Source organism: Apium graveolens, unplaced genomic scaffold, assembly GCF_009905375.1.
Source record: "Apium graveolens cultivar Ventura unplaced genomic scaffold, ASM990537v1 ctg8457, whole genome shotgun sequence".
NCBI lineage: Eukaryota > Viridiplantae > Streptophyta > Magnoliopsida > Apiales > Apiaceae > Apium > Apium graveolens.
Window position 1 is genome coordinate 34,330 of NW_027421195.1, and position 16,175 is coordinate 50,504.

Here is a 16,175-nt window from a genome sequence, read left to right on the forward strand (position 1 = left end):
TTATATCCTTGGTCCTTTGGACTACTGCGGGTCCGAGCATCTTGCGCTCTACAACTTCATCCTAACATAAGGGAGATCGACAATATCTTCCCTCAAGGATCTCATAAGGCGATACCTCGATACTGACATACGATCGATTATCGTAAGAAAACTTAATCCGCGTTAGGTGATCATTCCAATTTCTTTCAAGTCTATTGTACAGACTCTCATGATCTCATCTAGATCTACAGCTTTTGCTCCTCAATACCCACTCTTTTCCAGTTCGTAATCGTTACTATCTTCTGTACCAACTTTTATACTGATTACACTTTTGCTCGTTAGTGTTCTATAACCTTTTAATAATCACGTCAACCTTAGTATCACGAACGCGTTAGAATTGGAATACCACCATACTTGGTACCACTTCATCTCTATCTGCTCCATCTTCGAAAGTTTGGTCCTTCATATAGAAGTAAAGAATTTATTGATAGATCACTATGATCATGAACACTTGTTATATTGCATAGTTGTACAGAAGGTGGCCAGCCTTTAGTACTTGACAAGCAATTAAACAATATGTGGTATCCTACTAGGCTTCTATCACACAGATAGATAGTCATTCGGCAATACCTCCCCTTCTAGAAGGGTTGTTCTTCTCATCTTATATGAAATGAAAAGAAGAGAAAAACGAATTGAAGAGAATTGTATATATGAAAAAATATACTGCCACAAAATATCTGGCTTGGAATCTACCTCTGAACTATAGAGGTTTGTCATAGGAGAACAAAACATATGTGTATATATATCAACATCAAGTATTATCACATCGCATTTCGCATGCTTAAATATTTTTTCTATTCCGTCCATCATTCTATGGACCCATGCTCTTCCTCGAGCTTATACTCAATCACCTTTGAAACTCCCTCATTATCGAAAATCGAATCTGGGGTCTCATTCTAGACATCATCGTTACTAGAATCCTATGCTTGCACTGCAACCTTCCTCGTATAGTAATACGACTCTCTATTGATAAGAAGAAATAAGTATTCAATAGGTAGATCTACTTAATTAGTCTATCAATGATAACTTATACACCACCACGACCCGATTAGTGGTACTCAATCTCAACATCCATTCCAATACAACTCTCATGGTTGTAATCGACTCATTACTCGCAGAATCATTGCTGCATTACTATGGTCCATCGCTGACCTACTGTAGTCATTCATTTTCTATGAAATCTTAATAGCTAACCATACGGAGTCCATACATGTCGTATCAAATTCTTTTAAGGAGGCAACATAATCACCATTCCATGATTCATGAAGAACACCCCTGAACTTGGCGTACATATGACATGAAGCAGATAAAATTGCAGAAGAGTTTCAATTAAAGCAATGATAGCAGGTTATACCATTATTAACCATATCTTTATTGGGAGACATGCATCTCAAAGGTTCATTTAGTCATTTCGTAACATGGTCCTGGCTTATCTCAAGATAGTACCTTCTAAGATAGATAGCCCGCTCATGGCGATTACACGAATTAAACCTTTACCAAACTACTATTACGGTTGGGTATTGCACAGTCATCAGAAGGAATGTCAATCTTCCAAACCATAATACAACCTTCACGGCTTCAACCATCATCACTGTATTCCTCTGGCATGAGCGCCTATAATTATCCTCTTACATTTAAAGTGTCGGCCACCTATTTGACCTTTCCTGATAGTAAAATTTCCTTACAATCAATGTCATTTTAACCACCTCCAACTAAATTTTCTACCTCATTTCAATAACTGTTTATGTGAAAATGCTTTTCTTAAATCCTGGTGAGAGAAAAAAAAATCACCATTTTTCCATAAGTCATTGCCTTCGTCTTTAGATGTGAACATTGTCACGACTGACTCTCGATCATACTTAGGACGTCTCTTATCTTGGGTCCTTCTCCTCTTCACCAATCTCGACCTTCATTGGGTCGATCTATACTTTCTTATGGTTCAACACGTGCCCACCTGGCATTATTATAATTATGTCATATTTTCTTTATCAAAATTTCTATTCTTGAGAACTTTGAATATTACCTTTTTCCTTGTAAAACCTCTAAGGTTATCCTTAAATTCTTTATCCGGTACTCCCTAGGTACATGGCATATCAAGATACCATTTATAAATACTAGAACCATTGTTTAAGTACTTCTGAAAAATTTCTCTACTGATCTTTAAAGGTTGTTGTTACCTTAGTCCTTCGTTCCACACTACCCAAACTCATAATGTCCCTATTAAGGGTGAAATGCCAACCTTTATGCATTCCCCTAGGGTTCATCTCAAGTTATCGAAGTTATATCCTTAAATCCACCTTTAAAAAGGTACTTGCATCCTTTCATGGATAAATCAAGTCATATATCCTTGATAGATTATCTTATTCAATCATTCCCACCTCGATAGTCTATACCAATTTCACGATAACATCCTTATTCAAAATAAGTTCAATCCATATGGCCTCCAAAAGATAACAATGGTTACCCGCTTTTCTTTCCTAGTTTGGTAATGACAACAGGGATGTCGTGGAAGATATTGGTCGTGTTCAACGTGAACTTCTTCTTAATAATTCCTTATTTACTTTTGTTATTTATCTCAATAGTCATCTCAATGTTGGGATATCTTTCATACCTGGCGTCTCTCTTTCTGGGTATCAAGCCACCGGTCTTACACTTCACATTCTTGAAGGTCACTTCCTTCATCCAATTTTCCTAATTTCTTACTTCCTTGTCTCCTCAGTCTATCCGCGTCTCATTATTTATCCTTCGAACTATCTCAAGGTTTCCTCGAATCCTCCCAACTTACAGGGGATAAAATATACGTATCTCTTATGCCTTCAACCATCAATTTTAACTCATGGTGAATCACCCTCATCCTGACGATTACATACTTTTCTATTTCTATTGATACGAGTCTTTAGGGTTTCCTCATACCCAATTCCCTTATCATTCCTCAAACTCTTTGCCTTTATATTCCTTTCCACTTCAGTTTCTTTTTATTTTCCTTTCTCTTATCATTATTTCATGAACCAACACAACATAAGCACTGATTTCAAACATCCCGTCATTCTGGATTCATGTCCTCAGAACGAATCTTGACAACTTTTACAACTTAGATTCATAATTCATCATACTCGTCTGCCTTTGTTCTGGCTCTAAAGCTTTTACACTATCTCCATAACCTTGGGAAGTACTTTCCTGAAAACAATTGACTGAACTTAAATCAGTTTATTATAATCTCTTGCTTTGTGCCTTCCTTGGCCTTTCACCAGCGGGTGGCCTCTCTCTTAGGAGGGTAAGTGACAAAAACAGTCTTTTTTGATTCGTCAATCATTTAGAATCTCAAATGATTCCTCTATTTCCTTTAGCTAGGCTATTGCCTCGACTGGGTCAGCTATTTCCTTGGAACTCTGAGAGCTTAGCGACTTAAAGGTCCTGAAAGAATTTCACACCACATTGTTTCCTCAAGGTGGTGGTTAGGGGTAAAAGTATAAGTTTTGTTTTAGGCAGGTCCATGGATTTCCCAATAGAAGTACCATCTTGGTTCTTCCTATCTTGCTCGACTTCTGTTTTCTCAGTCTAAATATTTCTTCCTACTCCCCATAATTGGGGTCATCTTTTAATTTAAAATCCTCATTTTCCACTTCATTATATTTTGGGTTCCCTATATCTTAATTGTGACCTCCCTGATTATCACATTCAAGGTTTGCCCCTAATCTTATTCCTCGTGGGGCACAATGCTTGGAAAATTTTTGAGAATCTCTGGATATTTGTCTTACTTACTTTTCTTAAGTCTTTCCCTCGTTCAGTCCTTGCATGATTGCAAATTATGAATTCTCAAGTTCTATAAACTTCATGACACTCTTTTAAGTGTTAATAGTGCAATTAACAATATGAACTTATCACAAACAAACTGATCTGAACTGAAATTAATGAATATATACATAACCATTTGTTCGAGGGTACAACAACTGAACACATTAAAGAGAATTACATCATTTGATCTGATTGCTTCTATCCCAGAAGTACCACCATGGATAATCATCTAGTCATTAACACCAATCATTCATAACTTAGGCTAATCCTCCAAAAGCGGTACAACATGAAACTCTTGTCTAATCGCTCTGGCTCTGCACACTACCATGGATCAAGAAATGCGGGCACGCACGACATCCCTAACCTGCTCCATCATAGAGGTGATGAGGTCTAAGATAGTCGCAAGTAGAGATGGATCAACCTGACCCTCAAGATGGTCTCTAGCTGTAATTCGGGTGGTAGCCTCATGTCCATGCTATAAGCTAATCCTGCCGGAAGTACCCCGCCCTCAATTCTTGGTGCAGTAAGTCGGTCCAACAGATCACTTCTAACATTACGGGCCTCAGACAGGCCACCCAAAGTCATATGATAATTGGCGATAAGAGAAGCCTGAGTGGTAGAATCTAGCAGTCCATGGGGAGCAGGTGGTGCAGACCCAGGAGATCTAAATGGATAACCAAGCACGGTATCAGGTGACAATGGTGCAAGAGATAAAGGTGGCATTTCCTCAGTAGGTGTTGGACTCTGTACAGGGGAGGGAACAGGAATTGGTGGAACCTCATGGATGTCTACAGGAATCTCTGGAAGAGGGTCTGATACTGGTATAATTGGTGCCGTGGAAGGCCCCACTCCTTCTGCCCTCATTATCCTTTGTGACCTTGGTAACTCTTCATCCTCTAGTGCTACCCTCGCGGCCATTCTAGCCCTGGTAGTCGCCCTGACTACGGTCATCAATTCCTCAGCGGTCCTCTCTTCATTCTCGTCAGGATCCTCCACGAGATCCTCCTCAGCAACAATCCCTTCTGGGATAACATCCTCAACCGCAACATTCTCAATATGAATCTCATCCGATCCCTCGTTAGGGTACTCTATTGGATTCACAATTTGATCTCCAATATGTAATAAAACATCCTCATTCTGATGCTCCTGAACCTCAGAGTTCGGTGCCCCGCTGCCCTATACGAGAATGAACTTATGTTACTATCATAATATTTATAAGGGTTCCCGTAAGGGTTTTAACTGTCAATACTACGTTAGGTAGCCCGACTATGAACTTGGCAAGAGTTCTTATTATCTTAGTGAACTTATTATCTTAACGTCACATCATCTCTGAGGTTTATAACACTTGGCTCTGATACCATTTCTGTAACACCCCCGATCCGGGGTCAGGGATCCGGGTTGTCACGAGTTCCATTTCCCTTAATAATACTTAACCTTAACAATCAACCAACTGCTGCGTACTGTGACCCCACAATATACACACACACCACAAGTTATAGTCTCAGAGATGAAAACCAAAAATAACACAAGTCATTTTATTCCACAATTATAAACCATTTCACCTCAAAAGGGTTTCTGAATAATTTACATATTCTTTCCCATTATTACAATTCATAATTACATAAGTCTGGTTCATCAATAGTTGAAGCCTAGCCTATTGGTAGTTCCTACCTCAGCTACGGCGACATCAATGCTTCCAGAAAACTGCGGAACGTTTCCTAACCGCTTGCGAATTGGAAGCTTGGTCATGTTCATCTTTTCTATCTGTTGTTGTTCTATATATTGTTAATTATTATAATATGTATAATAATTAACAATATATGAGCACTCCCATAGTACTCATGAAAGTCTTGGTCAAGAAGAAAAGAACCAAGTTTGATATCTTAATGCGACCACGTCGCAAAATATTCAGTATATATATATACTTTTCACAATCATTGAAATCCTCAGACATGTATAATATACACAGAGTTCCAGTTTATAACTGTATAAAAATATCGTTGCAAGGTGATCTCATATATCTAACCTTGTCTCAACGTTTTTCTGAATACCTTTGATATGCATAAGATAATCATTTACTAGATATAAGTAAGTTCAAAAGATGAAGTTACAAGATACTCCAATATACTTATATCTTTTCTGATTACTAGTTGAACTACCACCGTTCAAGTTATAATTAGTTTCAAAAGTTCGTCCCATAGATGAGACCACAAGATAAGACTTGAATAAATTCAATCTTTGAAATATCATTTGAAAGAATGAAGTTACGAGATACTTCATTAAGTCCCGATATATATGCACCTATATATATACATTTCATACACTCCTTGAAAACCTTTGTTATGAAAATTATAAACAGAGTTGCAATATTCAATGAATTTGGAAAGGAGAAAACCTTGGCATAAACCTGATATCTTGCTGATCAGGCAAAGATACCAATAAGTAACCTTTTCTACTAGTAGATGGACGAATTCCCCACTGGTCATCACCCTAGCCGCAATGGGACCTTATGCTGGACTGCCACTCAGCCACTTACGCATTTGATGGACTCCCACTGGGCCACTTACACTTTCATGGACGCCCACTGAGCCCATGTTGCTTATGCCGTCTCAATAGATGGACTTACTTCCCAAACGTTGGGTAAGTAATCAATTCATTTACCAAAACAGCAACCTCGTTGCGAATATAAAATACACCATAGAGCCGGATCCCCCAGGTTTTGAGCGAGTATTTAAATCCCCTTTGAAAGGAAGATCTTAAATATAAAAATGAGTTTTGGAATTCGCTCTCACTTTTAAAATCATTTTGAAAACTCGAAAACATTTTTAAGAATGTTTGGAGTAATGTTGATTTAATGAAATTAATCAGTCCCAATATATTAGAAAATATCTGAATATTATTGGTTAAATAATATTCCCATAAAGAATAATCTTTATAAAAATAATTGAAGTATAAGTTTTAAAACTCATACTTGAAACGAATATTAAATAACCAAAGATATACTTATACGAAAGTACGATCTTTATTGAATAATCGAAAATAAGTTTGATTATCTAAACATTATTCTTTAATAAAATAAAGAATATTATTTAGTAAATAAGCGGAGTCATAAGTCCTCGAATGAATATTCAAAATATATTCATTAAATAGAATAAACAGAGTCATAAGTCCTCGAATGAATATTCAAGATAATATTCATTAAATAAAATAAACGGGGTCTTAAGTGTTCGAATGAATATTCAAAATAATATTCATTAAATAATATAAAGTTATCGAATAAACCTTATTCGATTAAGAGTTTTAAGGCGATTCTTTCGCGAGTACCTTACCAACTGCCTAATCCATTTTACTTAATTGTTTCATAATCCAATTAGTCATTTAAGGTCCTTAACCAATGTTTCAAAGTAAGGCGATGGGTAATGGTTCGTTCGCGAAACGCCGTTACTTAAAACGGTCGTTTCTCCTAAACCGTACATCGGATTCAAGCGAACCACATATCAAAACGAAGCTCGTAACATGAATTATCTAATCATGGCAATGGTCAAAACCTAACAGTGAGTTCTCGGGTCCTGATGTTAAGAACAAAACAGTCTAAAGTAAATCGGGCATTACCACGGCTATATTTACGCGATTACCAAATTTTATCCTACTCCAAATCAACCACAAATCAACCATACAACCAAACTCCATCCATACAATACTACAACAGCCCCAACACCTCAAGTTCTCCAATTTATATTATTCTCAAACATGAACTAAAACTATACTTAAGTTTATTAACCAATAATCTAAGATTTACAACTCCAAACTCATTACAAAACCAACCACACTCTAAGTCTACAAGAATGATGCTTCTCATGAACCATACCAGACACAAAAACTCTAAATATACAAAAGTAGGGCTAGGGTATGAGATTATACCTTCCTTGGTGAGTAAAAGTAACTAAGGAGCTTGGAATCACCCTTGAAAGTCCTTACCAAAGCTTAATCTATCCAAAAACACAAGATCAAACAATTTAAATTTCTTGAAAACACTATTCACTCTCTTCTTAAATGATTTATTGAAAGAGATTGTGAAGGAATTTGGAGCTTAAACTCCTAGGATAGCAATAACTAATCATAAGGAACCTTGGATAATTACCTTGCAATTTAACAATGCTTGGATCTTGGATTTTGAATTTTCTTCTTTGAAAAAAAGGAAAGCCGAGAGCTTCATGTTGGAAATGAAGTGTTTTGTGTTTTTGATGTTATGATTTGTTTTTGGCTTGGTTGATCCACTTTGTTTGTTAATTAGATTATTACCATGGTAAATTTTGTGTGGTTCACAATCAACCAACAACACACTTCTTTTTGTCATGCTTAGGTCATCATTCTTATGTCATCTTCCCATGCTTGTCCTCTTCTTATTGGTTTGATGACATCATCATCCCTAACCTCCTTGATTAACTCCTAATTGCTTGCCTAATGACCGCTGATCTGTTATATGGTTCGCTTAACTTTCGTTCTCGTTTCTCGTTTGAGGGATCATACCTGGGATCTTATTACTTGGGTTTCCTTAACCTTTCTCAATACATTATATTCCTTTTTATGACCCTCTCTTATAATCCTTAAATTTAAATCCTTTTTATCCTGTTACCTTATACTCAATTCTTTCGGTATCTGGTGGATTTTCGGGAAAAAATCAAAGTGTTCGAATTTGGATTCTGACGATCTTTACATACACTTATATACCATATAGAGTACTAATAAGATCTCAGAATAACAATAGAAGAACCCCTACATAGTGTGGCATGTAAAGTTTTTTCATTCAGCATAATCAGCAAAACACTATTCATAAGGGTTACAAAAAAGTTCAAAATTTTGGGTTATTACATGATGAGAGAAGAAAGAAGAAGAATGAAGACAGTTCATAACCACACCAACAAACCCTACAAATCCAAATTAACCAAGCTCAAACTTCAAAGCCAACAAACTCATACACTAAACCACCTCCTACCTCAAAGCCTAGATTCTTATACAAATAAACTGCTAACACCTTTATAAAAATTCCAATCATCTCAAGCCAAACATTTCTCAAGAAAATCACAAACCTGCCTTCTGTCAAGCCATCACTCGAAGTTCACTACAAGTTTGTTGGGAGGAATCCTAAGAAAGCTAAGCATACCGAGAAAGTGCAAGTTACTGAGAGGGCCATCAGGATTTGTTACAAGCAAAGTGATTTTCTACCTCTAAACTGGTGTAACTCAGATGAAGACTACTTTCAACAACTAGTTGAGGAAATAGTCAGAGTTTGGGTTGTAACACTAAGGGAAGTAAGAATCTACTATGAAGATGGGTCCTTCACATTTCTTGACAGCAACTTAATGTACACTTTTTCTCACACAGAAATTAAGAGAGTGATTAGCTTACTAAAGGACAAGGACACTGCAACCAGGGCATGGAGATCTGTTTTAGCTGAATGGTTGATAGCAAGGGAGGAAAGAAGAGCAAGGAACAAGGCTGAGTATGAGGAGAGGAAGAGGAAGTATGATGAGGAAATAGAAATGTTTATTCAAGGATCTGAAGATCTCAAGAAAAAAGGGATGAGCAGAGTTACCAAGGATGGAAGATTTCTAAATGTCAAGGCTGCCAAACTCTCAAGGTTTAGGATTGATTTGCTGAGTGGTTATTCAAAACATGACAAACTTAATCTTGTGGAAGCTCTAAGAGGGATACCTATAATAGAGGAATTGGAAATTCTTGTATACTTAAAAGGCCTCATTAGAGAAGAAATAGGAGATACAATATTTTTCTGATGTATGTAGCTGTTAAACTCAAAATCACCTAATGTATAAATGTTGTATTTGTGATTTGTATGTATAAATATATCTGTCCATTGTAGCTTGGGGTTAGTCTTGTTAACAGACATGAATTTGTGATAAGCAATCTTCTCACAAATTAGGGAGATTGTTGTGCAAGACATGCCTGTACTATAACAAGACTAAGACAAATTGACAACCCTAAGTAAGTTGTATTGTAATCTATGTTTGCATTGTGTATTGTAACACTTAAGTCTGTAAAAATGTAAATAAATTAGACTGGAGTATTTTTCTGTAAACAGTTCAAGCCTAAGAATAAACTCTGGAAGAAGATCATGAAGATCATGCCTCAGAGAAAGTGTGAAGAAGTTTGGAGTTGAATAAATGTGTTTTGAGAAAAATATTGTAAGTCAAGAAATCTACAAGTCACGGATTATGTGTTATAGAGAAGTCATTCAAGAACTCCAGAATGACTTATCGAGAAGTCAAGAAAAGCTACTATAGAACTCAGAGATATCGACAAGACAAATTGAAGACATGAAGAATGGAGATATCAATAAGTCACTTCTTCACTAGAGAACTCTGAAAAATTGACAAGTCAAAATATCACCAGAGATCTCTGAGATATCGATAAGTTAAATTATCACTAGAGATCTCTGAGATATCGATAAGTCAGGTTGTTACTCGAGAACTCAGAGACATCGATAACCCAAAGTGAAGATATGAAGATAAGCGATCTCGATAAGCCAAATTCTCTTATAGAACTCAGAGACTTCGATAAGTCAAACAACTATAGAGTTATTAGAGATCTCGATAAATTATTATATTTATCGAGTTCTCTACATGACTAACTGGAAATCTCGATGTAAAATTTCAAGTACAGAATGCAGATCAATTTAATATCCAAGACTATCAATCAACAAACAAATCAATCACTGATTTGAAACGTCTACGAAAGCAGCTTGAAGAGTACAAGATCAAAGGCCAAGATTAACTGGCAAAGTAAAGTCACAGGCGTGCAAGATTAGCAAAGATACACTAAGATAGAAATAGAAAGATTTGATTATCCAAAATTAGAGTTTAGTACATGTTAATGCATGCTGTGTCATAACCCGTATTTACTGTACTATAAAGTAAACACCAGATGCTTTGTTTTAAGTTGTAACAAATAGATCTTAAGTTTTCTTGTAAATCTCAAGAGAGAAGCTGAGTTCTTAACATACTAAGAACCCAGAAATTTGTAGCAAACACTAGCTTAATTTTAATATAAAATTAAGTGAGTTTTGAAAGATAATTATGTTCATATGCATGTTTTAATTATTTTGTTAAAATACATTATCTCTACAACATAGACTACTTTATTCACCATTACTAAAAGTTCAAAAAGACATTAAAATCTTGAAAACACATTCACCCCCCCCCCCCCGGTGTTGTATTCACTACCCAACAGAATCCAGTCCCCGAAGATACGAGATTAAACAATCATGAAATTTTAATAAATTATGTACATGATATGACATTATAGGATCGAAGTAAATCCATAATCGATGATGTATTTTTATATTATATGGCATTGGATGTCGACATACATTATGATCCTGAACCACAAAGTGTAGATGAATATCGTCGAAGAAAAGACTGACTAAAATGGAAAGATACAATTCAAACAGATTTAAAATCATTGCGTAAAAGAGAAGTATTTGGACATGTTGTCCAAACACCAATCGGTGTGAACCCTGTTGGGAATAAATGGATATTCATAATAAAATGAAAATGAAAAGAATGAAATCATGAGATATAAATCCTGACTTGTAACACAAGGGTTTTCTTAAAGGCCTGACATTAATTATCAAGAGACATACTCGCCAGTGATAGATGGAATTACTTTTCATTTTATATTAGGTATGACATCTAAAGAAAATTTGGAAACACGTCTTATGGACGTCGTTATTGCATATATGGTTCGCTTGATAGTGAAATTTTTATGAAAATCCCAGAAGGGTTAAAAATGGACGGGTTCAAGAAACCTCATCATATATACTCCATTAAACTTCAACGATCATTGTATGGACTGAAACAATCTGATCGTATATGGTATAACAGACTTAGTTGTTATTTACAAAATAATGGGTATATTAGTAACCAAATTTCTCCATGTGTCTTTATCAAAAAATCACAATATGATTTTGTGATTATTATTGTATATGTGGATGATTTAAATCTTGTATGAACAACTACGGAGGTTAATGATGCTGTCATATGCCTAAAGATAAAGTTTGAAATGAAAAACCTTGGAAGGACAAAAGATTATCTTGGGATACAAGTCGAGTTCTTGTCAACGAGAATTTTCCTCCACCAATCCACATATACAAAAAAGGTCTTAAACAGATTTTATATGGATAAATCTCATCCATTGACTACTCCAATGGTAGTTAGATCTTTAGAACCTGATAAAGATCCATTTCAACCACGAGAAGATGGTGAAGAGGTTCTTGGTCTTAAAATCCCATATCTTGGAGCAATTGGGGCATATATGTATCTTGCAAATAATACAAGGTCAGATATTGCATTTGTTGTGAATTTATTGGCTAGATTTAGCTCTACTCCGATGGACAGACATTGGAATGAGATCAAGCATAAATTTCTTTATCTTCGTGGAACACCTGATTTTGGGTTATTCTTCCCGAAAAACTCAACATCTCAGTTGATCAGATATGCATGCGCTAAATATTTTCCAGATCCTCATTTTGGCAAATCACAAACTGGATACGTATTTACATATTGCGGTGTAGCCATTTCCTGGAAATCCATGTAGCAAACTACAGTGGCAATCTCAACAAATCACTCAGAACTCATTGCAATTCATGAAGCCTATAGAGAATGTGTTTGGTTGCGGTCTATCATCAAGAATATTTAAGAATCATGTGGATTGTTGGACATCACAAGAAGTCCTACTGTCATGTTTGAGGATAACACTGCATGCATTTATCAACTCAAGGAAGGATATATCAAAGAACACAGAATGAAACACATTTCATCAAAATTCTTTGTTAGTTATTGAATGCAACACAAAGGGGGGCATGTGTTTCTTGGATTTTTAGCCTTTTTAGAACTTATTTGAATTTTAGGTGAATAAAGCAATTTAGATTTGGCAGAGATATCGTGTTTACAGAAATAACCAACAAACACAGTATTTTCAAAACTCACTTAATTTGCATTAATTAAGTTGGTCTTGCTACAAATTCTGGGTTCTTAAGAAAATAAGAACACAGCTTCTATCTTGAGAGAATACAAGAAAATCTAGATATGTTTGTTACATGTGAACTAAGGACAGTGCATGCTTTATAGGATAACAACACGGATTTACAAGACTTGCACTAAAATTTACTAAGCTACTTTCTAAAGCAACATTTTTCTATTTCCATTTATAGCTTAGCAAATATGTGCAGAATCTTGTATGTCTGTGACCATCTTTTGTCCAGTTAATCTTGGCCCTTGATCTTGTATTCTTCCAGCTACTTTGTAGACTTTTCAATCTAGTGAATAGATCATTTATTGACTGATAATCTTGAATCTTAAACTTGTCGGCATTCTATATTTGAGAAGTATGTTGAGATCTCCAGTTTGTTCTATAGAGAAGTGATATCTGGATAAGTATAATGACTTATCGAGATCTCTTAGTTCTCTATAGGTATACTTGACTTGTCGAGGTCTCTAAATTCTTGCATGTGAAATGACTTGTCGATATGTCTGACATCTCTTCATGTAGAAAAGACTTGTCGATATCTCTCAGATCTCTATATACACATTTTGACTTGTCGATATCTCTGAGATCTCTATATGAGAAATTGACTTGTCGATATCTCTAATTCTTCACATCTTCATTTTAACTTGTTGGTATCTCTAAGTTCTCTACATGCTGAAATGACTTGTCGATATCTCCAGTTCTCTACATCTTCATTTGACTTGTCGCTATCTCTGAGACTTCTCTATAAGCCATTTTGGTCTTCTCGATAAGTCATTCTGGACTTCTCGAATGACTTCTCAATATAACTTGAGACGTGACTTGTCGATATCTTGACTTAGAACATTTTTCATATAACAGTTTTATTTAACTCCAAGATTATACACTTTTCTCCGAGCCATGATCATGGCTTGATCTTCTTCCAAAGTTTATTCCTTAACTTGAATTTGTTCACAGAAAAATCCTTCAGTCTAATCTTCTAACCTTTTTACAGACTCAAGAAATACAATATACAAAATTGATTATCAAACAACTAAATTTTAGGCTTGTCAATGTGACTTAGTCTTGTTATTATACATGCATGTTTTGCACAATATTCTTCTACACTCATGAGCTTCAAAAGAATGGTGAAATTGATGTACAACAAATTCGGTCATGTGACAACCTTGCTGATTTATTCACGAAATCATTACCGAATTCAACATTTGGGAAGTTGCGACATAACATTAGAATGCGTCGACTCAAGAATTTGTTACAACAAAATTCAGAGAATGATTAGTTTTTCCGAGGGGAGATTGTACTCTTTTTCCTTCGTCAAAATTTTTATCCCAGTTGGTTTTTCTTTAAAAAAGTTTTAACGATGCAGTCTTTGATCCATGTTAAATGACAATCAAAGGAGAGTGTTATAATTGATTGTAATTTTTAAGTAAATGGTAAAATAGTAAAGTAAGTCTTCGGAGTAGAATGTTTGATAATGCATTGAATGCTCGTATTTTTCACCTTGACTATAAATAGATGGCCTTGCTGAATGTAAAAATTACATCAATTTTTTTAATATATGCTCTCTACCTCCCTCCGATTTATCATTCTTTACCCCTATAATATTATTAAAGCCAGTATATTACAACAATTAACATGTTAATTGAAAATATTTTTACAATTATACTACTTTTGACAAAAAATTATATATGCAAATAAATTGAGTAGATAAGCGATTAGGCAGTAGATAGTTTAACCGATAAAGGTTTAAGGGCAAAGAGATAGTCTGAGACGGAGTGATAAAAATTCATAATTTCTGAATGCAGGTCAAGATTACAAAATGCAGTTCAAGTATATTACCCAAATGACCCTCCTAATTTCTGTGTAAACACTTGGACACTTAATCATCTTCTAGGTTTTTGTTAATCATCTTCTAGTTTTTTTGTGCATACCGATGACTTGAAATGTATACATGTATATATTATAATATTTTAACCGTTAATTCATTTAACTTGTATTTACAGTACAACTAATAATAGATTGAACTTATATTTTATACATAATACATTTAACCTGATATAATTTTCATTTTGACTTATATTTACAATACACCTATTAAACTTATATTTTACACATAATACATTTAATCTGATATAATTTTAATATTAACTTATATTTACAATGCACTTAATAATAAAATTAACTTATATCTTACACATTATACAATTAATCTCATATAATTTTAATATTCGATCTCACCTATAAATATGTGACTAACTCTTATTTTTTTATTTATATCTTTCTTTAAAATATCTTAATATAATCTGCTCATTTTTAATACATCATCTGAACCGGGAGTAAGAAGAGAGCTTCATCAGAATTTCATCATCATCTTCAATCCATCATTTAACCGCGAGTAAGAAGAGAGCTTCATCATCCTTAACTAAGGTGACTTAAAGATTTTGTCCATTTTTTTCGAAGTCTTGTCCATTTTTTTAATACACAAAAACTTCATATTTTTTTGCTCTTTTGATGATATTGTTGTTTTTTTTATTAAGAAATCTATATAATATGTGTTAAATTAATAAATAATTTTATCTTTATGTCCATTTTTTAATCATTAATTGTAAATATGTGTTTTAGTTAATTTTTACCTAACTTGTGCTCTTTTGATGGTAATATCTTGTTCTTGAAAAATTTGTATAGTATTGCTAAAATTAATAAATAACTTTATATTTATATCTTTTACTAGTCACTGATTATAAATATATATTGTTGTTAAATTTTTAGCTAATTTATACACTTTTGATGGTACTTTTTTTTCTTGGAAAATTTGTATAATATGTGCTAAATTTATATAATTAATTAATTAGTATCTCAATTTAAAATATATTTTAATTTTTTTAAAATAAGTATACTTTGAGAACAATTTCTATAAAAAAATCATATTTTATAATTGATATTATATAAGAAAAATGAAAATAATTGATATTAAATATAAAAAAAATTAATGATATTCAATAAATATTTTAAATTTGATGTGTTATATTTTCAATAAAAATAGACATGATGAATTATTTTATAAAAATTTAAATATTTATAAAATATAATATCGCATATTATTTTATATGAATATTAGCAATCAGCAACATTAGGGAAAAATACACCTCGGGTTGAATCATTTATTAGGGATTAATGTAATGTAATCAAACAGCAAAAGTGAACTGCATTTATTTATCTGTTCTCCGAAATTGATTTGTTTGGACAGAGTACTTAATTGAATGTAAGCCTAATTTGTAAAATGTAAAATAAAAGTAGAT

At 34.0% G+C, this 16,175-nt stretch overlaps 1 protein-coding gene across 1 annotated transcript; it reads left to right on the forward strand.

Moving 5' to 3' along the window:
* The first annotated feature begins 12,057 nt into the window (after positions 1 to 12,057).
* LOC141705017 (secreted RxLR effector protein 161-like) lies at positions 12,058 to 12,447 on the forward strand. The gene has a single exon (XM_074508093.1). It carries the CDS (start codon positions 12,058 to 12,060, stop codon positions 12,445 to 12,447), a length of 390 nt encoding a protein of 129 aa, XP_074364194.1.
* Positions 12,448 to 16,175: the final 3,728 nt, after the last annotated feature.

Bases quoted from the DNA above. Each gene is read 5' to 3' on its own strand.
- LOC141705017 (XM_074508093.1), top strand. From the start codon at position 12,058: ATGGTAGTTAGATCTTTAGAACCTGATAAAGATCCATTTCAACCACGA.